General features: G+C 42.5%; 1 protein-coding gene across 2 annotated transcripts in view; it reads left to right on the forward strand.

Annotated features, from left to right (window-relative positions):
• The first annotated feature begins 311 nt into the window (after positions 1–311).
• Positions 312–22,839, forward strand: part of LOC308310969 (kinesin-like protein KIF21A) — a 67,123-nt gene continuing 44,595 nt past the window's right edge. For both annotated transcript variants that reach the window (XM_080757457.1, XM_080757458.1), the window contains exon 1: positions 312–573. In XM_080757457.1, coding sequence (XP_080613583.1) covers positions 524–573 — 50 coding nt within the window. In that variant the 5' untranslated portion in view covers positions 312–523. The remainder of the gene's footprint in view (positions 574–22,839) is intronic.

The following is a 22,839-nucleotide window of genomic DNA, read 5'->3' on the forward strand; positions in this document are numbered from 1 at the left end:
TTTATATGACCTTTCATTTCAAATTTAAAGCGATTTATACATCTACCCCTAAAAGCCTGGTGACGCGAGGTTACTCGACTACCCCTAGAGTCACTTAATTGTATAGGTAATCGATTTCGTTATAACCTTGCCTCCACCAACCAAGTGAACCAACCAACCGAGCCGAGGACGAGGAGGAGGAGCTCCGTTGCAGCCGGTGGAGGGAGGGGGAGAGCGGGGCTCTGTCTCACACAGACCGCTGGACATGCGACCTCCAAGTAGTAGTAGTTTTAACAACGTCACCGACATTTTTACTTAATTAATATGCACCGCGCGCACAGGTGAAAGAGACAGCATATTTATGTGTGATAATATGCAAATTAAAAAAAACGACCACCAGGCTGTGTTTGTTCCATGCTCGTGCAAGGAGGGGGTGAGGAGGTGACTCTCCTCGTCGTTAAGCCGATAAAGGAGAAAGCCGACAGGGACATCATCTGTCTATTTTGAACCCGGGTTGGTCCACTCATCCTTCGGGGTGACAAACATGACGAGTTGCGGGGGACAGGATGAGAGCACGGTGCGGGTCGCCCTCAGGTAAGAACCCGCTGTCTGTGTGTGTGTGTGTGTGTGTGTGTGTGTGTGTGTGAGAGAGAGAGAGAGAAAGAGAAAGATGCGCCTCTCTCTCAGTCTAGTCGGGGACAATGCATGCACTTGTTATTTCCTGCGTGTTTTATTGTGATGATGATGATGCACGTGCCAACGGTGCCATTATAAAGGCAACAATGATGCCACTATTGCATAATATGCTAAATGCTATAAAGCTTATTTATGTAGCGTGTGTGTGTGTGTGTGTGTGTGTGTGTGTGTGTGTGTGTGGTGGAGGAGGAGAGAGAGAGAGAATTGGGATTAGCCATAGGGCTGCCTGCCTGCCTTATTTTATTATTATTATTATTATTATTATTATTATTATTATTACTTTGTGCGCCTGCACATTATTCTCAATATTCATTTTTAATGTAAAACCTGAGTTTGATCATCTCTCATCAGTTTACAGCGCACACAGTATAGTATAGTTTCACATCGTGTCTCCTTTGTTGACATACTGTGTGTGCGTGTGTGTGTGTGTGTGTGTGTGTGTGTGTGTGTGTGTGTGTGTGTGTGTGTGTGTGCGTGCAGCATGGATGGACCTGCTGTGTCGAGGGTTTACCTAAATGGAGAAATCAATATTTCTTACCAGATAATTTTCTCCCTGCTTTGAATATTCGGTTCTGTCATAGTATTGTTATAATTTGTTCAGAATGAATGGAAATTTGGCATGTAAAATAAAATGTCTTATTAAACTATACATACAAGGCCAATTCTAAAAAGGTCTTGCAAATCCTGACCTATATTTTCTGAAAAACTATATATTACACCCCTTGCGTTGTTGAGAGCGGAGTCCCTCTGGGCTCTATACCAGTGAGGAACAGAAGTGGACCTCATATGGAGTCGGGGAGGAACCTGTGTCAAATGGTTATACACAGTTGTGCGTTTCCTTCTTCAACTGTCTCAAAATGTGCTTCGCTACACTCAAATCCCCAATGAGAAATTACCCGACACAGCCATGTTTAGTGAAATGTATTCTAACTGGCAAAGTCTGGCATAGAGATGGTTTGAAAAGGAACACCTTCCCTTAATGGCAATCAAAGTAGGCTACTGATGGAACAACTTCTGGACTAATACACACGCCCCCCAGTTGGTCACTCACAGCCTGACTGTATATTCAGTTTGACATACAGCTGAGTATATATCTATCTAGTATACTGTAGCTCTATAGGCAATAACTAAGCAATACAGAAACTGAAACAATGCAGAGATACAATGGTGAGAGGCGACAGGGGGATTGGATGTGTACGAAAGACTATCTGAAATGTCATGTGAGCCAGATCGCTGCAAAAGAAGACGGGACAAAGACGCTGGCTCTCATGTTTCTCTCTCTCTCTCTCTCTCTCTCTCTCTCTCCGTTCCTCCTCTGTTACTGTGTGCTCAGACTTTGACCCAGAGCTCCTCTATTTACAAAGCCAACTTGGTATCCTTAGTCTTTCTTCTCTGGTCTCTGCAGATAAACAGCGAGCCTGTGGTCAATTGGATCTTCATCCTGAGGCCTATAGCAATCAGTTCAGCAGTAATGTTACCATTGATTGAGCAGTGAGTGAAGTTATACTGCATAGAGTTCAGCTTACAATGGAATGTAGACCAGAGGTTCTCGAAGTGGGGACCAGGGATCCCCCAGAAAAATGAGTTCATGCAGCATCACGTCATTTTATAATTAGACATTTTATTTAGACGCACACACACACAAAAGCATGTCCACAGTCCAGAGACACGCTCAATGCACAAACTGGAACACAATCACAGCCTGTTGGTAATATGACAAAAAGGCTCACAGAGGGGCATGTGTTCATGTGGGAAATGTCGTGCCATTGTGTTCACACTGTACTCACAAAAAGTTCAAATTATGGGAGAGCATCGCTTATTTGTGTTCATTCATTCATTCATTCATTTGATGGGGGCAGACTGAGGAACTTGGTTGGCCTACAAAATACCAACAAGTACAGTAAGACTAATTGCATACTACTGTATTATGATAAAAGAGAGGGGAGCCTGGAGGTTACAGTGCACCCACCGATTGTATTTCTGATCACTTTAGGTCTCCACCCTAGAGTTCTCATGGTCTCCACCCTAGAGTTCTAATGGTCTCTACTCCACCCTAGAGTTCTAATGGTCTCCACCCTAGAGTTCTAATGGTCTCCACCCTAGAGTTCTAATGGTCTCTACTCCACCCTAGAGTTCTAATGGTCTCCACCCTAGAGTTCTAATGGTCTCTACTCCACCCTAGAGTTCTAATGGTCTCCACCCTAGAGTTCTAATGGTCTCCACCCTAGAGTTCTAATGGTCTCTACTCCACCCTAGAGTTCTAATGGTCTCCACCCTAGAGTTCTAATGGTCTCCACCCTAGAGTTCTAATGGTCTCTACTCCACCCTAGAGTTCTAATGGTCTCCACCCTAGAGTTCTCATGGTCTCCACCCTAGAGTTCTAATGGTCTCCACCCTAGAGTTCTAATGGTCTCCACCCTAGAGTTCTCATGGTCTCCACCCTAGAGTTCTAATGGTCTCCACCCTAGAGTTCTCATGGTCTCCACCCTAGAGTTCTAATGGTCTCCACCCTAGAGTTCTAATGGTCTCCACCCTAGAGTTCTCATGGTCTCCACCCTAGAGTTCTAATGGTCTCCACCCTAGAGTTCTAATGGTCTCCACCATAGAGTTCTAATGGTCTCCACCCTAGAGTTCTAATGGTCTCCACCCTAGAGTTCTCATGGTCTCCACCCTAGAGTTCTCATGGTCTCCACCCTAGAGTTCTCATGGTCTCCACCCTAGAGTTCTCATGGTCTCCACCCTAGAGTTCTCATTGTCTCCACCCTAGAGTTCTAATGGTCTCCACCCTAGAGTTCTCATGGTCTCCACCCTAGAGTTTCAGAATGAGACACATGAACCAACTGTTTAAATGATATAATGTTGACTATTACGTCCATCAATAAGCCTTATAAATCAATCTGAAGGTTTTAAAATCAGTCTCCAAGATAATCAGGACATTGAGGGCCTTGTTTGTCTTGTAATTGTGTGTTGTGGTCGTGTGAGTCCATGTCAAAGACAACTTTCTATCGCTTCGACAATAGCGTCTTCTGAATCTAGATTCTGAATCTAGATTCTGAATCTAGATTCCCCCTTTTGTCAAAAAAGGACCTCCAAATTGATATGTATTAAGTGATTTATCCCCTGCTTACACAGTTGAAAATATTATTTTAAAGGACTTGGAGAATGCATCATTATGCCTGGATGCCTGGCTGGATGCCTATCTTTAAATTTGTATCCACCACAACACACCTTGTTGGCTCCTGTTCCACCTGCCCAGGGCCCTGGCGAGGTGCTGGACAGTCACATTCCCTCAATGCTGTAAGTTTACACTTCACAGCATCTAGAGTAGTGGTTCCCAAACTTTGGGAGGACCCCCAAATTGACACTAATTAGCCTGCGGACCCCCATAAGAGAATATTTTTATGGCTCTAGCAGTGATTCTCAACACGTTTCATTTCAAGGACCCCCAGTTCGACAGTCTACGGACGGACCCCCGTTTATTGATTCAGTACGTCAATTACGGCACTGGCCATAAGCCGGTTAATGGCATTTCTATCTATGCCATTAATGTCAATTTATATTGTAAAGTCAATGTTAATTTAACTCTGAGAGTGTACAAATGGACCCTAACGGGTCTATTTGGATCAATTTGCACACTCTCAGAGTTACAGAGCCCATAAGGGTCCATTTGTTTCCAAACTAGCTTATCAAGCTTATGTGAACACCCCAGGCAGTTTTTAAATTGCTTGGTTCTGTATTTAGATATTTGATATTCATTTTAGCAGCCCCGCCCCCTTCATATACAAACCCATTTTAACCATGTTAGATTCATTGAAAACACCCGTCCTTTTTCTGGTGCCCATGGTTTTTTTTTATTCCTTTTTTCATTTATTGTTATAAATGCTGTAATGACCTGCACCTGGCCCCAGCCAGATCTGCACACTCGCTCCTCATGTTCCACCACAGTCTGAACACTCACCTGCAGACTATGCACTAATCCACCTCACACCCCCCCTTCCCCCCTCTCTATCACTGACCTCCTCACATACACTCTCTTCCTCGCACCCGGACACTCCTCTATTTGTATCACACTGCTTGACGTGTATTTACAGTAGATAGATTGATGCTAGTCTTGTTTAATGTTTACTACATGTTATGCATTGTCATTTAGATCAGTGCTTCTCAAACGTTTTCAAGTCAAGGACCTCCAAATTGATATGTATTTGACCTCTGTCTGTCAGGGACTTCCAGAAGAGAAGACTTTAGTTTTAAAATGTAAAAAAAAAAAAGAAAAAAAAGAAAGATATGCAAGCTTGTTATGTCTGCTATGTTTGAATATAGCCAAATTATATGGTTAAAGTTGTTAAAATGATTGCGACGCCATATTAATTATATATTAACTAATTTAGCTGGGGTCTCCCACCTCGGGAGTCCCCTTTGAGAACTTTGAGAACCAATCATTTTAGATAGCATGTGGTTTCTAAACAACATACTATCTAAAATTGTATTTAAACAGATGTTGGCTTTGATGTTTACCTGGTATCCTAGTTTCTTTGTAGCACTTGTTTGTATTCTTTGCACTCTGTTTACATCTGGCCTGTTGTTCTGATGACTCTGGTTCGTCGTGGCATTTACACTACTGACTTCCTACTCTGATCTTATACTTTGTAAGTCACTCTGGATAATAACGTTGTCTGCAAAATGACTACATTGTAAATTGTAACATGATTGCTTCGCCTTGATATCAATACGAAGTTCAATTAAATTGCATGAGAAGAGAAGCAATGCAATGCTCCCTAACCTGTTGAAAATATAACTTATGACTAAGTTTTAAATAGCTTTATTTAGAGGATTTATCATTTAACTAGCTACAGTGTAACTTAGATTATAACTAGTGATTTGATATTTAGCTTGATTAATAATGTACACACGCAACAGTTCACATACGCACGCATGCATATGTGAACTGTGCGTATGTGAACTGTGCGTATGTGAACTGTGCGTGTGTGCGGCTTCCTGCCTCAGCCTGCTAGTCTAGCGCTATCCGCCTACACCCCACCTGCATGTTCAAGGTGATAAAAGGACTCTTTGTACTTGTAATTCCTACTTTTTTCTTGGAGGTAATGGATAGAGAGAGCTGTGTGTGTGTGTGTGTGTGTGTGTGTGTTGGAGGAGGTGTTCGTTTTGTTAATGCTGTGATGTGAGAAAGACAAAGTGTGTTTGCAGTGTGTGTTCTTTCTCGCTACAGTGACAGTATTTCCCAGGTTTTGGGAGGCTGTTGTGATGGCAGTAGATGCTGGCTGATGTGACCTACTAATATTATATCCAGTATGCGCTGCTGTCTTTCACTTTGAAGGATTCATGCACAGCTGAATGCATGCAGATGGGACATTTCTGCAAATTCTCTCTCACACACACACACACACACACACACACACACACACACACACACACGCTTCTCTGTAGCTTTTGTTTTCCTTACATAATTGCCCATCTGTGTGTGTGCATGTGTGTGTGTGTATTCCAATTTTGTGTGAGATGCAATGTTGCGTTCATAATATGCTGGTTTTTTTTCGTCTTCTTTTTTTTTACTGGGCATGTGCGTGCAAAGTGTGACGCCGGCTCGATCTGTCCTGCGATGACCTAGATTAGTTGTTGGCAGACACACAGACGGACAGAAACGCACACGGACAGGGACGAAAACATAATCTCCCAGGTGTTCTAACCTGGCAGAGATAGTGCTGTCTTTTGTACTTTCGGAGAAAGTATACGCTGAACTCAGCTGTTTTTGGAAGAAGCAATGTGGCGGAGTGACAGATTGTTATGTTGAACGACGTGCTCCTGAAGGACATCAGTTCCTCCACAGTGGTTCCCAAACGTTTTAGCTCAAGACTAAAAAAAGAAATTAGACGTTTGCCCAGGGCCCAAACTAGTAAAAATAGCAAATATACAGGCTCACAATACTAAGAAAAGAAATCTTTGATTTTTGTATTTATTTTTATAATTAAAAACAAAATGTATAGCTAACCAACATTAAGGGGACCCATACAAATGTGTCCGTGACGTGACCCACAAATGGGTCCGAGCCCGACCCAGTGTTTGGGAACCAGTGCTCCATAACATCCGTGAAGTGACACATTCATAATTGATAGTAGAGCAGCGGAGACGCCAGCGGAGGTTCATGTTTCAACGGATAGCTTTGCATGGTGTCCATGGACTGGAACGGGGGGTACTGCTACTGTAGCATATTTTAGGCAGTGGTTCCAGAGTTTCCCCAGCAAAAGTAGTTAATATGGCATGATCACAATCATTTCAACCACATTATTCTTTCATGTAGGCTATTAAAAAATAGCAGATCTACGAGCTTGTACTGTACATCTGATATTTCTTGATTTTGTTTTTAATCGTTTAGATTTTTTTTAAACACAAATCCTTTCTTCTGGGGGTCCCTGGCAAGGCATGAAACATTTTCAGATGGGGGTCCACGACCAAATACACATGTCATACAAAGATATTTTCGACAACTGCTAATGCTATATGACACTGGGTACAGCATAGTCAATATGCAATAAGCTCTCTAAAAGTGTCTTCTTTCCATTGCTTCAGCATATCACGGCCACAGTACCTGATACCAGGTACAATATGGAGGCAATGTCCTGGGAAGTATAGTCCTGTCTAGGCGGCAGTGGCTTCATTAGTGTTGAAGTGTCCTTGAGCAAGATGCTGAAGCTCGAATTACTCCCGATGAGCAGGTTGGTGCCTTCACTGCCTTGCATGGTTTCCTCTGCCATCGGTGTATGAATGTGTGTGTATTTATTTGGGTGAATACTGAATATAATGCACCATTTGCCATCTATTTACCATTAGGCCTATGTTTGTTTGTTATTTGGTCATGCAGTATTATTATGTGAAGAAGAATGTGACAGAATGCCTTTCAGGATCACAATTTGCAAGTTTTCCTCACCTAGTAATCAAATCTGTCAAATAATTGTAAAAAAGTACAGTTTGTAAATATCCTACTGTACATCAAAGATGCAATTCAACTACTAACAAAAGGTATCCAGTCCACACCACCGTATTCTCCTTCAACGCTGGCCGACTCATGTGTTGAAATATGATGTGTTGTAATCAATCTAAATATATACACACATGGACATAATGTAGCCCAGTGATGATGTTGTTCTGTTGCTTATAATGATGCAGGAGATTGTGTTTCAGATGCCATAGGGGGGCACGTCCCACATCACTGTGCGCACACACACGCACACATGCACAATAATAGTCACAGGCTAACAGAGTCACACACAGCTGCATGGCACACAGTGTGTAAAGTAAATACAGTAAGTACAGGCATGTAATGATATATTACTATACTTTACTGGGATATTTTGAAATGTCTGTACTTTTACTTCTTCTACTCCACTACATCTCGGAAGTAAATATTGTACTGTCGATTTGCCTGTCTGCTTCCTGATTGGTCATTGCGACCTGGTTTTCTTTCGACCAATGACAAAGCTTCTAGGAACATCTTTGAATGCAGATTGCGGCCCCGGCTAGATGTGTCACATCTAGCATTCTACCCATTGCTGGCTTTCTGATATATTATTGCTTATAGCAGCTTTAAAGTACCAAAAGTAGGAAGTACTCATTGCAGAATGTCCCATTTCACAAGTTAACTAAGCTTATGATGAATTCCTGTTCTGTTCTTTAACTATATAGAAGTGTCTATTTGTAGTACGTCTCAATCAAGCAGCTTTAAGCACATTTTGATACCAACACTTTAGTACTTTTACTCAAGTAAATTTTGAATTCCGGACTTATTGTAGCAATGTAAGAATATTATTGTAGCAATGTAAGAATATTATTGTAGCAATGTAAATCGCTCTGGATTATGAGCGTCTGCTAAATGCCTAAATTGTAAATTGCATATGCAATTTAGAGTATTTCTAGTTTGAGTACTTTTCTCCACCACTGGTTTTCAGATGGGGGTCCGCAGCCAATTACATATTGATTTGGGGGTCCTTGACTTAAAGAAATGCACCTGTATCTATGGAGTAATCATCTATCTGCAGCAAACTGCTTATTCATTGGTACATTTTATCTGTTTTGAGACACGGTGACTGTCACTCGTATTTACATTTTCAAATGATTCCATCATACAGTTTCTCTGGATCATGGACGCTCTAACCATGAGTACAATATAGTGAAGCCTCCTCCACCCAAGCAATTCCGTTTCGTCTTTACAGTCACACAAATGTATCTAATATAAATCGAAGTCATCTAAGCTTGGCAGAAATGAAAATAATTTCTTGGGTTGTTCACCCAGGCTTTTGAAGTTCTCTGAGCCATAAAGTAGAATCGGCTCGACGGCCGTCCTAAATATTTTTACTTTGAACTTCTTACTAAGCTGGGATGACCAGATCTTATGCATGTTATTGCAGGCTGACCAGGCCATACCCTTCCTAGTTTGAAAGTCCTTTTGGGAAGAAATATGAACCCAAGACATCAACCTGTTTCAAAGGAGTGTTTTATTTTTTAACGTGGTTATTGTTGGATTCATTCGCCTATATTTACCTATTCAGTTTTAGTCTCGTTGAGATAAAGACCAACACAGTTGGAGCCTGGAGCCCTGCTCAAGAGACTGAAGGAGGCACACCCACCTTCTAATGAGAGTGCAAAATCCTGGAAGAGCCACCCATCGACTTCTCTAATATACGGCAACCTTCCCCGTTCCCCGTGTTTCTTCACTAGTCCGATCCAGAAGAGCACAGTTTGCTGGTCACTGGTTTAAGGTTATATCTTCCCTTCTTCTCTGGAATCCTGCCTCAAAGCAGATCAGAGGTAGAAAACTGTCGTTCCCTGATGTCATCGCTAGGGACACATGCATCAGTAAGCAGGCGTGGCATTGTGAAATCCATGATCTCGACCACGGTCGAAAAATGATGATATGGCTGCCAGGTCTATGGACTATGGTTTGTTTAGAGCACTTTTAACAAAAAATATTTGCCAGCCACATCTATGGATTTTTGATATTTGTTTAGGGCACTAAATAACACACTGCATTCATGTCTCGTGGCTAGTCTCAGTGAATCTGCAACAAATGAATGCCTCCACGCAACGTCATGAGGCAGCCGCAGTGAGCACCCCTCACTTCACAAGAGTGTGATTTATTTTTGAGGGGCGCTAGACCCTCCTATACATCCAGCTTTTAGTTACCGTCCACAAACTTCGCCTTAATCAAACATTAAATTCCCATTGACAATGTGAATGTCTGAGCAAATAGGCATAGTGTCTACTTTACGTCATGATGATGTACGATGATAAGAGCGCCCCTCACTTCACACCGGTGTGATTTTTGAGTGGTGCAATCACTCCTACAACCAGCAATGTCCGTGTTTACCTATGTGTTCACCTATGTATATGCACGAGTATGACTGAGTACCAGTAGGGGCACTGTTTGCCAGAAACGGAGAGAGAGAGATAGTATTAGTGCTGCACTGTTGCCTTCTAATGAGAGAGAGAGAGAGAGAGAGGAGAGGAGGGGAGGGGAGGGGGGGAGAGGGGAGTTCACACAGGTGTGATTTTTTCTTTTGTAAAACAAACCGCCTGGGTTTGCGAGGCTAGGTGGAGGTGAGGTGGACCCATCAGTCCTTATAGGCTGATTACTTTTATCGGCACAAGAGGGCTCATACTGTGGTGCGGCTTTATCACCCTCTGTACTGTCATGAGTGTCATCCAGTCCAGGTTGTGCTGTTTGTCCTTTGCTGTCCTTTCCTGCCCCTGGAAACAGGTTCTACCGCATCACATATCGCACACACGCAGGCACACACACACACACGCACGCACGCACGCACGCACAGTCGCACACACACACGCACACACACAAAGAGAGAGGTTGCTTCAGCTGATCTCTGTGTGCATACTGCATAAAGGCAAGTTTTTATGATGCACCTCATATAATTCATAAAACATAATAGCACACGCACGCAGGTAGGCACGCAGGCAGGCACGCGCACGCACACACACACACACACACACACACACAGCGGGATGTGGATGCAGTCAGTGCAGCGATCAGGTTTCCTACAAAGAGTTGAAGAATAGATACAGAAGCGCCTAACAAGAAACACCGGGCTCTGTGTGTGTGTGTGTGTGTGTGTGTTTCTGAAAGCTGAGTATCCCCAGTTCCCATGTCTCAATTACATGCAGAATGCATGAGGTGCGTGTGCGTGCGTGCGTGCGTGGAAGCATCTCTGAAAGTTGAGTATTCAGTTCCCTTGTGTCAGTTACATGGAGAAGAAAAAGTTTATGTGTATTGGGCGTGCATGCCTCCATGTGTGCGTGCGTGTGTGCGCAGGCTGATCCCTCATTAAGCTAAGCGCTCCTCACAGACTGGCAGCAGGGGCTCCTGGGAGGTGAAGTCCTCTCAAATCTTCATCAACCAGCACACATTCCTCCACCTCAGTGGCTTTTTCTGGACCAGGGCCCAGTGGTAGTACAAGTAGCATACTGGAATTTTGGAAATACTCTGTCACGTGCAGGTATAAACTGGAATTCAAAATTAACTCAAGTATAAAAAGATCTACAAGCTCATAGTGCGGCATGAAGTGACGCGGTAGGAAGTTAGGAACTTGATGCAGTGTGTCCTAAATGGTGTTATATCAACAAGGCTAGGATGATAGAAAAGGTTGTATTAGCCTTGATAACCTTCTGTATCAGAAATGACTTTGGACAGGTTTACAAACTTTAGTTAAACTTTAAGAGTGATGCATTACTTCACCTGGGTTACATCTTCTGATGGTTGTACTTGAATGTTGACACGAAATAATAATCCCAATTAGTAGTAATTAGCAGTAGCACAAGCAGAGTATGACAACATTCAGCTCGCAAACACACGTGGAAAGAATACGATTAAGCATACGATACATTTGACAGTGATGTCACACTGATATGTATTAACAGGGAAGTAGCACGGACGATTCCTTGTGAGTCGTGACTTTTATCTGGTGTTTATAAAATCCTGGTGACGCGAGGTTGTTGCCTGCGCTGTGCATATTTTTACAATCCAGAAACTTGTCATTCCTGGTCAGAATTCTCGCGTTCCGTACATGTCCCGCTCGGGTCGAGTCTCGTGGATGGGTCCCATGCATGGCTCCCATGTTTTAAATACAATTTAAATAAAACATTAAAACTTTATTTGCAAGAAGGCAAACCATTATTTGAGTCGCTACTGAAACACTGTAATGGTATGAGTGTAAATGATGTTCTCTCCACCGGAGAACACATTGACTGTACAGGAAGTGATGTCAGCTAGCGTTTATATTGTCTGTCAGGAATAGTGAGTGACCAGGTCAGCAGGATGAGTCGGCATGATTGGCACAATGCTGCTGAATCTCTCCTCTCCTCTCCTCTCCTCTCCTATGTTCTCCTCTCCTCCCCATCGGTTCTGCTCTCCTATATTCTCTCCTCCCCATCTCCTCTGCTATGCTCTTCTGTCCTCTCCCCCCCTCTCCTCTTCTCTCCTCCCCCTCTCCTCTCCTATATTTTCCTCTCACCCCCCCCCCCTTCTCTTCTCCTCCCCATCTCTTCTCCTGTGCTCTCCTCCCCTCTCCTCTCCTCAGGCGGATGGTTTTGGTTATTAATAATATGTTTGTTTATTGGGTCAACCAGATGCCTTCGGCTCAGTACAAAGCATTCTTATGATCAGGAAACGTACTGTGCTGCTAAATATAGCCTAATTAATAGCTTGCAATATGAGCTTTCCACCCAACAGAGACGATATATTTATTAATTAAACAAATTCCAAAACCCATCACCTCTTCCGCAGGCTGCATCATTCACACCACAATCTCTTACACGTTTACCCTATAGTTTATACTTTCAAAACATTATCGAAAATTACGAATATATAGCTCACAGTGCACACGTCACATCGCATTGCATTGTGGGGGTTGGGTAGGTGGGTGCTGGCGGGGCTCTTGGACAAAATAATGTCCAATCATTTCTCTGTCCGAGACATGAATGGGGTTGACCTTGGCTGACCTGGCTTTCATAACAGGGAGTCTCAAGTCTGACTGTTGGATTACAGTAGTTTGTAGCTGATTGTGTGTGTGCGTGTGTGCGCTATAGCTCTGGACTCAAAAGAGAAATTAGACACAAACTAGCGAAGATCTGCTTTGGTCACTACTTCTATAATAACTCGACAGAACAGCAAAAGCAACCTAGTCACAAGTACTGTGCCAGGGAGGATCATGATGAGTCATGCTGTATGACTGGGTGTATTTTTACAGCATGACCTAAAGTCTATAATAGCAATAGGGTTTATCCAGAATACAGCATGACCCCTCAAAACTCTCACAAACAAACAACACGGCATGTAGTGGTGGGCAGTGTTGATTTTGGCTGCACATTTAGATTTTTAGTTTAGTCATACAGTAGTCTTTTAAATACAATTTAGTTTTAGTCATATTTCAGTCATCTAAAATCTACAAACTCACAACGCATCGCAGCGTGACACGTTGTGTGCTTGTAGATCTGCTATTTTCAGCATAACCAAGTGTCTTTATACTGGACCTCTTGTCCACTAGTCCCTCCCTAACATTTTAGTCTTGTTTTTATTTGTTGACATAATTATATTTAGTCTTAGTCTTAGTTTTAGTCATCAAGGCTTAGCTTTCGTTTAGTCTCCATTCAGTTTTTGTCAGTGAAAAAAGGTAGTTGACGAACATTTTTCGTCATAGTTTTAGTCAACAAAATCAACACTGGAGGTGGGCGATATGGAAGAATATATAATATCACGATTCTCTGCTTGAAGCAGTACCACGATCCTCGCGATTATTTTTCATGTTGGTTTTTCAAGTTACTTAACAGTGCAACCACATACACGGTAACACAAACTAAAAGAAAAAGGAGTAACAGACCATTTAGACCAAAATACTTGCGAATAGAATGTGCGTTCACTGTGTCATGATATACTGTATACGATATCGCTGAACAGGCATATCGTGGAGACATCGTATCGTCTCGACTATAATTATTTTATCGCCATATCGCCCATGAGAGACAGCTCATGGTTGTGGAAACATTTCTGTATGGAGAATACATGGGTCTTCTTAGAATCATCTCATATGGTATACGAATTGTGATCCAAAAATAAACTGTCTCGCCGATATCGTCACGGAGGTGGCTCTGTATCGTTTACGATAGTCAGTCACTCATACTACTGTTTCTGGCGAAAATCTAAGTACGGTAATTCGGCGGCAGTAATATTAGCGCTTTCTTGCTGTTAATTAATTAAGTCAGTTAATTCTTCATATCCATATGAGTCAAACTGACGGGATAATTTTGTCTTTTCTTTTTTGGAACACGGTTCTTATTTTACAGAGGTAGACTAGAGTTAAACCCTAGATCTGTGAGCTTTCCCCAATTCCGTGAGCTTTTGTGTGTGTGTGTGTGTGTGTGTGTGTGTGTGTGTGTGTGTGTGTGTGTGTGTGTGTGTGTGCGTGCACTGTTTGTTCTTCTGTCACTGTATACACTGTAATTAGACCAGCGGGCAGCATGAGTTTAACTGGACTTGTCACATGGGGAGGAGCCCTGCAGAGAGAGAGAGAGAGAGTGTGTGTGTGTGTGTGTGTGTGTGCGTTTGGCTGAGGAAAGCTTTGTTTAGGCCTATGTGGACACAGACATTTGCATGACATTCTGATTGTGTGCGCCCACATCACATGGGTTTCTTAGTTCAGGGGTGTGTGTGTGTGTGTGTGTGTGTGTGTGTGTGTGTGTGTGTGTGTGTGTGTGCGCGCATGTGTGTGTGCGCGTGCGTGTGTGCTCAGTGAACTCTGCCCTGGGAGTTGAATCAGACTATACTTATCTTAAAGACAAGGTTTATCATTTTTCACACAGCTCTTCTATTAAAAATAGTAATCCATTACGTACGGTACATCAAGATCCTCAGTCTTGATTTAACTCTTGACACGTTGACAGTACTGTGGAAATGGACCCAAATGGACCCTTACAGGTCTTTTAACAGCATGCCTATTGTACTTATTGTTTTTAAATCACTGGAGTACCGTATATGCACTGTTCATTTCAATACTTCCTTTAATTTCAGTGCTGGGTGAGGTCCATGCAAATAAAAGGGACGGCTTCAGTTGGTAATGCCAGGGGGAGTGTATCTATGTTCCCTCATGCTGACAACCCTAACTCTAACCACTTTGGTAACATACTGTAGGGGTGAGCCCTTGCTAGACCCCCTCTTTCCCCAGAATCTCACCATTAGGATTTACCTTCAACATGGTTTCCTATAGCATAAGGAAAGTGTATGGTATGGCTCTAGATTCTAGAAAAGTGTCATTGTTGCTGGGATTTCCTGGGAGTGTCCTCTTCAAACTTTATCATAATACTCTTTTCTCCGCTTGAATGGCTATGCATATCTTATCTTCTTGACAAGAGCTCATATGAGTCACCATAAATCATTTGCAATCAGTAGACGACATTGATGAGATTGTCTGGCTTCAGGGCAGTGTCAATTTTGACAGCAAGTTTTGATCGATTTTTAATAGGTTTTTGCAGACATCCTCTTGATCCTCATCATTCTCCAAACATACGTACTATAGGGCTGTTATGATTACAACATTGAAGTTAACGATTCATTGTACATCTGCTATTCCTGCTCTTTTTGGAAAGATGTTTGAAAACATGTATGAAACGAACATTTTTCAACAGACACGATTATGACTATTATGCAAAGAATATTGCGATCATCTCAAATAATTCTGATTAGGCGATTATGTAATAATTGTGACAGACCTAGAACATCAAAGCCCCATTGTGTGGGTCTCATCTCTCTCTCTCTCTCTCTCTCTCTCTCTGAGCATATCACACCTATTTTAGCTACTCTTCACTGGCTCCCTGTGAGCTACAAAATTGATTTTAAGATTGTATTGATTACTTTTAAAGCTCTATCTACATGGTCTAGCTCCCATCTACATAACAGACTTGCTGCAACCCCAATCCTGTGCGCTGCCTCAGATCCTCGGATAGGGTTCCTCCTGCAACTCGTCTGGTCACTCGGGGTGCCCGGGCCTTTGCGGCTCGGGCACCTTTACTCTGGAACTACCTGCCCTTGGTTAGCAGAGTCAGTGTCTTCTTTTTTTTAAATGCTTTTAAAAACACAGGCAGAGAACAAATTTCACTGCGGTTACGTGCGTGACAAATTGTACAACTTTGACTTTGAGTTCCGATCATTTTGTGGGGGGCACAAAACTAGCGTCATTTGTATTGTTGTCCTATTTCTACCATATAGTGCAACTTTCGTTCATTTTTCATCATGTTTTTTGTGTCCATATCACTATGCCCAAAAATGATGTTGGTCAAAGTGGAACGAAAGTTGTGCTAATATTTTAGAAATGGGTCAATAATACAAATGACGTTAGTTTTGTGGATTAATTTACTTTTAATGCGTGGCCGCCTGTGCCCCCGGAAATGACCAGAACTATTCACCAAAATATTAGCTCGGGCAATCAATTACGTAATACAGTTGCAACTTGCAACCACTATATTAATGGTAAAATAAAGTTCAAAAATTGTGAACTATCCCTTTAAGGCTCATTTGTTTACATTTAGATTTAGCCATTTCAACAGGGTCAAATGTCAATGTTTAACTGTCAATTCCGGTTAATGTCTCTCTGAGCACAAAACAGAAAAGTAGCAAGTTGAAAACATTTAATAGGTCCATTTGGTTCCATTTGTACTCTCTCACAGAGTTAAATTAACATTGATTTTACAATATACCGTAAATCGGGGGTCACAGAGATAGAAATGCCATTAAAGACTAATGCATGTCAAACTGGGGGTCCTTGAAATTAAACGGGTTGAGAATCTCGGCTAGATCCGTAAAAATCTTCTCTTATGCGGCGTCCCTGGCATATGTTTTCAAATGGGGGTCCGCGGGCTAATTAGTGTCAATTTGGGGGTCCTTGCCATGAAAAAAGTTTGGGAACCTCTGGTGTAGATCGCTCCATGGCGTCGGTACGTGATCATGCTTGCAATTATGTCAAGTTCCAGGGGAGAGGAGAACACTAAAGTTCAAAGCATCGACTTAATCCTGGACCATTCTCCTCTTCTTCATGTCCCAGTCAGCAGCATTTAACCTGTCTGATACCATCATACAAAACCTCTTATTAGACAGACCCTGAAGGCTGTTTGCATGTGCCGTACACACACACACACACACACACACACACACACACACACACACACACACACACACACACACACACACACACACAAGGAAGTGAAGGAAGTTGCCAGTATTATATTTCCTATAGAGAAGCAGCTGATCAAAAGCCTCAGTGTGTTGTTCATGCTAGAAGGAGGATTAGTCGTTTAAGTCCAAAGTCTACGCTGTGCTAAAGGCCAGGCCCTTATTGAGCCGCCACTAAAACACTGTTATGAGTTGAACCAAAGACAGAGGCCTTACACACACACACACACACACACACACACACGACTAGACTACACAAGTACAGTGTGCTTGCTCTGTGTTCAACTCTTAAACCACATTGACCCTGGTCATGTCATTCATTATAGGCAAAAACTAAATCTGATCTTTCTTTAAAAATCTACAATCTCAAATCTACAATCTCACAATTTTGTGATTGATTGATTGAAGTATTTATTAACAGTTTGCATGCAGAATTACAGCACAACTCAATACAGAAAACTGTTAACTGTGAGTGGACGACCAATAAAGCACTAGATCACTAGGTCCACCTTGTTCAATTAATCATAACATTTAGAGACATACAAATATACAGTACACTTCTATATAGCGAGAAAACAGGAAATCCTCATCATAAAGGAGGTAAAAAGCCATTCCAGTGGGAAGGGGTGAGGTGGGTTCGGGGAGTGAGGCCAAGTAGTTTGTAGCCTGACCAGTTTTGTGAGCTTGTAGAGTGGTAGAATTTCCATTTCTAAAATATTCAATGTGGTTAATGTTTAGCAAAGGTTTCGCAAAGGTTAATAATATATATACAAAGCCATGTTGGCTTTGTATATATTATGTGACTACAGTATGTAAACATTATAGTTTCTTTCTTTCTTTCTTTCTTTCTTTCTTTCTTTCTTCCATAATTTCTTTCTTCAGAATAGCACTTGATGACAGAAAGTGTCTTTTCAACGTTCTTCACAGAACACATAACAGAACCGAGGCCCATTTTTCTGCGACGCAGCGAGGGAAGGTTTCCGTGCATTGTTTATTTAGTCATATTTACATAATGTTACATCAGTCTGAGACGTACAGTGCTATTGAGCACACGACTGGTGTGTAGTTATTATAGGATCTGTTACGAATCCATCGTAACATCATCAGAAATGGCCATTTTATATCATAAAATATTATAATCTTTTTGACATAATTTAGAAGAATGACAGACAGTGACCAAACAATGAACCTATAGAGCGCCGCAGTCCCGCCCCCTTTCAGAAAAGCGAGTGGCCCAGGAAGTGGAAGCCCCATGCATTCTCCCATCGGCACTTTTAAAGGGATTGTGACATTTAAAACACATTTTTGTAGATATTTTGTGTTCTTTGGCTTTTCTTGACATCAATTTCACCAAAAAAAAAACAAATTTGAACATTCAGTGTATTCTCCGCTGTCTGGACTTTTGTGAATAATTATGCAAATATGACTTGTGGCTTGGACGGCGGAGGCCTACGTAATGTAACGCTAAACCCCGCCCCCTCTCCTCTGCTCCCTGTCTACCAATTCTACTACCCGCCCCCCTCCTCCTCATCCCCGCCCCTCTCCTCTCCTCCACCTGCTCTCCTCTCTTCTTCCTCATTCTGTCCGCGACTTTGTTTCAGTATAATAATAATAATAATGGCTTCTAGAGAAAAAGCAATCTGCTCCGTTGTCGGCTGTGTCAATCAACACAAGTCCTTGCACTTTCCACCAACTGGCCTAGATGAAGATTCACGCTCTAGGTGGATGCATTTTATTTTTGACGGTAACGTTCCAACCAAGTTGTCAAAGAAGGGACTCTTGGTGTGCGCACATCATTTCACCCCAGAAAGTTTTTCAAATCTCGGACAAGTTCAGAGTGGATTTGCAACCAAACTTTTTTTGAACCCAGGAGCAATACCAAGCATTCGTGTCCCAATCCCAACTATAAGTATTTATACTGCAATGATTTGTGTTAAATTGTTGTGCAGTACTATTTGAGTGGACTCACAATAAAAAATCAATCGCCTGCAGCACTCCGAAATGCTTCATGGTAGCCTACTTTTAATTTATAGTCAATCACTGCCACTACCCGCATTAGCTGTGTGTTTGACTATTATTAATCTTTGATTCGTGGCGTGCACCAGCTGTTGTAGATTGCATGTGCTCATTATTGTTCTTGTAATGCGATACAGTGGAATAGCAACGCGCAGCCAACGCTCGTGTGATATAATCCACGTTAAAAGTATGGCGAATAATGATAGGCTATAGTCATTGAGTATGATATCGTCGTGGGGTGAGATATTGCAGGAGTTTCATAGGCGCGTTCGGAAATAGCGCACTAAGCCCACTGGCACTGTGCAATGCAAACTAATAGGCGAGTGCGCTCCGGTGCGGTATTTCCGAACGTGCCTTATTTGTTTACCAACTGTTGCTCGTACGATGACGTTGAATAGAGAATACATGTTACAAAGGGAGTCTACCAACGCGCCTCAAGCCTAAAACGGCTGATCCGGTGCTTCACAGGTGCAGGGACATCAAAGTTGCAAAAGGAGAGGAGACTGGAGCAACACGGACATTTTGAGCCTTTTACGTTTCGACCTTGCGGACGGTCGAAACGTTAGTCGTTTTGTATACTCAGCACCTTAATAAAAGGCTCTAAATGTCCGTGTTGCTCCAGTCTCCTCTCCTTTTGCAGCAGAGAATACATGTTGTTGTCCATCCCCTCAGTACATACATGCAGTGATAGTCTTATTATAAATAACATTTTATATAAACTATAAACAAATAGTTATAAAAGGAGAAGAAGTTGCGTGCGTTGGCACTGGCAGCGTTGCTATGGCTGAGATGCTGTGAACTTGTAAAGGAAAAAAAAAAGAACAGTCCCTTTCTCTGAGGGGGGCGGAGAGGTATGGAGGGCTTGAGGGGTGGGGGGGCGGAGCTGGGTAGTGATTGACAGGAAAGGGGGAATTACCGACATCTACAGGCTAAAATAATGTATTTTTCTATGCCTTCTCAGGATGCATATTACATACACACAAAAACTCCTGGCAAGAAATACTGGAGTGTTCAAAAAAAGTTCAAACTTTTTAGACACGTTTGAAGGACCATGGCCAAGACTTTTAATGTTGTTAAAATTATGTTAAAAATAATGTCATAATACCTTTAATATAATTTATTTAAAGACGGTTACGCCGCGGACAAAGCCAATTCGGATCGTGACGAATCATGACAATGAACACAATATTTTGGGCCGATCAAATAATTTATAAGACGAAAAACAAAACAAATAGTGTTGTCTCCTGACTTTCTTTTCTTCTTTCTAATGATTTGATCGTCCCAAAATATTGTGTTCATTGTCATGATTCGTCACGATCCGAATTGGCTTTGTCCGCGGCGTAACCGTCTTTAAATAAATTATATTAAAAGTGCCGATGGGAGAATGCATGGGGCTTCCAATTCCTGGGCCACTCGCTTTTCTGAAAGGGGGCGGGACTGCGGCGCTCTATTGGGATATGGGACAATATTCTTTGAGTTGCAAATGTGTGTGTGTGCACTATTATGGTACAGTGTATCGTGCGCTCTGAGATTGCAAGGTCAGGGTTCGATCCTCGGCCGGTCGTCATACCAAAGACTCTGGCACTCAGCATCAAGGGTTGGATTGGGGGTAAGTAAGTCCCTGCGACAAACTAGCATCATGTCCAGGGGCTGGTACTTGTACACCATGTCCAGGGGCTGTACTTGTACATCCCCTGTATTTGTACATCATGTCCACGGGGTGTACTTGTACTGTACATCATGTCCACGGGGTGTACTTGTACTGTACATCATGTCCACGGGGTGTACTTGTACTGTACATCATGTCCAGGGGCTGTACTTGTACACCAAGCTGCGACACGCTACAGGAACAGGATATAGGCTCGGCAAGGCTTGCTTGCTTGCTTGTTTACTTACTACAAACAGCTTTTTGGAAACCTCATGTGCAAAACTGTTACAAAACTAGCAGATATACCTTTCAGAGCTTGAAACATGTCGCTTCTGTGCCACATTTCAAGTTTGTATATCTGCTACTTATGATCAAGTAGGGCGTTAATTTATGAAAAAAATTAAATACAATTTGGAGAATTGGAGAAAAGAGGTTAATTCCCCCCGACAACAACCATTTGAGTTGCACAGATGAGTGACTCGGTTGGAGGACCTAGTGTCTATTTTCTACATTGATTATAGTTTTCCTTTGTCTGGAAGGGCTCAGCCTGGGAGCATTGTTTTGTCAGAGTATATGGCGATGTGACACATTGTGAGCTTGTAGATCCTACTTTTTCCATCACTGGGGATACCAGTGTATAATTGGTCTTGACCGCTGGTCACCACATTGTTGTGATTTGTGGTACGGCTTCATTCACAAACCCTTAATAAGACTCTCTGTGTCTCCATCGGGTCACATTGGTCTGTCTGTCTGTCTGTCTGTCTGTCTGTTTGTCTGTCCCGTTTGTATATATGGGGGACACTGGTGATGTCGCAAGACAAACAGATGCACATGTGCACACACACACACACACACACACAGCGCACACACACAGACAGAAGACACGCTTGTTTGCGTCAGTTCAGTTGAGGCAGGCAGCCAGAATCAGACCAACATTAAGAGCCATTTATTTGCCTTGTTGTTGTTGTAAGAATTAAACATTGGGACCATTTCACACAAAGCGCTTATTTTGTCTTCTGTTTCCTGCCAGAGTATTAATTTGACTTACTGTCAGTGTTGTGAGCAACAGCTAGTGCTTCCGATGTTACCAGGAGATTATAGATTATATATATAAGTAAATCGCATAAATGATTTGAACGTGCACACTACCATTCAACTTTAAAATTACAGATTTTGTAGCAATATTATACTTTTACTGCCAAATGTTCAATCATTAGATAAGCAATATTAGCCTGAAAAATGTTCATATCATGTAGGCTTGGCAAATTTTGCATCAGCGAAACCGGGCAAAGGAAAACGCTAGCCCCCCACCCCTCGCCCTCCTCTTGCACTATCATGATCAATGTTTGCACCTTTCTAAACTAAATTTGCTGTATATATGGAACATAACCTACTGTGAAGCTGTTCACAAAAAGTTTACCTAACTTCTACTGTACATATACACTGTCTCATGACGTATACTGTACATAATATACATTCTGACTGGCTGTTCCTCCCTTGTCTTGTGTCATCAAATCTGTGTCCTCAGAGACAGCTGGGATCTGATGTCATACACAAACAACCTCTGTTGTCTGTACACCGCTCTTATAGACTAGTACACCCCGCAGCTTTCCTCATTGATACAGTAGGTTGTTGCCCTAGCTACCAGGGTTAGGACACAATAAACACACACACACACACACACACGCTAACGCTCCAGTTCTGTCTCTATCCTTTTATTACTCTATGGTTGCAACGGAAAAAAAGTTCGCCCCTCCCAGTATCAGGACGGTATGGGATTCAGTACAGACAGCCTACTGTCCTACTCCTGTCAATGTCCAGGGAACCCCAGGAGGACCTCGAAGGGGTCCCAGTCGGTCCCCAGCAAATTATTAGTTAATATCGCATCCTAATGTGTATTCAATTCAATTTAATTTTATTGTGACCGGAGGTCGCAGACCTTCCTCCTCCGCGTCATCAGTGCCCATACCCGAAGGTGGGGTTGGCGAAAGGGCCTTTCTGTGTGGAGTTTGCATGTTCTCCCCGTGTCCCATAGGGTAGGTACCCTCACAAAAAACATAAAGTAATCCTGGTCTCTAAACTGCCTCCCCCTGGCCAGCCGGGGCGCCTGATGGAGGGGAAAGGAACAGGTTGGAATAGCGTGTTCCTTCCACTTGCTACGTCCAACCAGGGAAACTCCCCCCTGTCAGGTGTAAAGGAGCAACTTGGACACTCAGCCATGAAGGAAGCATGAGTTCAAGTCCGTTGCTCTCCCCATGTC

The sequence above is a fragment of the Protomyctophum bolini genome (assembly GCF_963924005.1).
Source record: "Protomyctophum bolini genome assembly, chromosome: 23".
Classification (NCBI taxonomy): Eukaryota; Metazoa; Chordata; class Actinopteri; order Myctophiformes; family Myctophidae; genus Protomyctophum; species Protomyctophum bolini.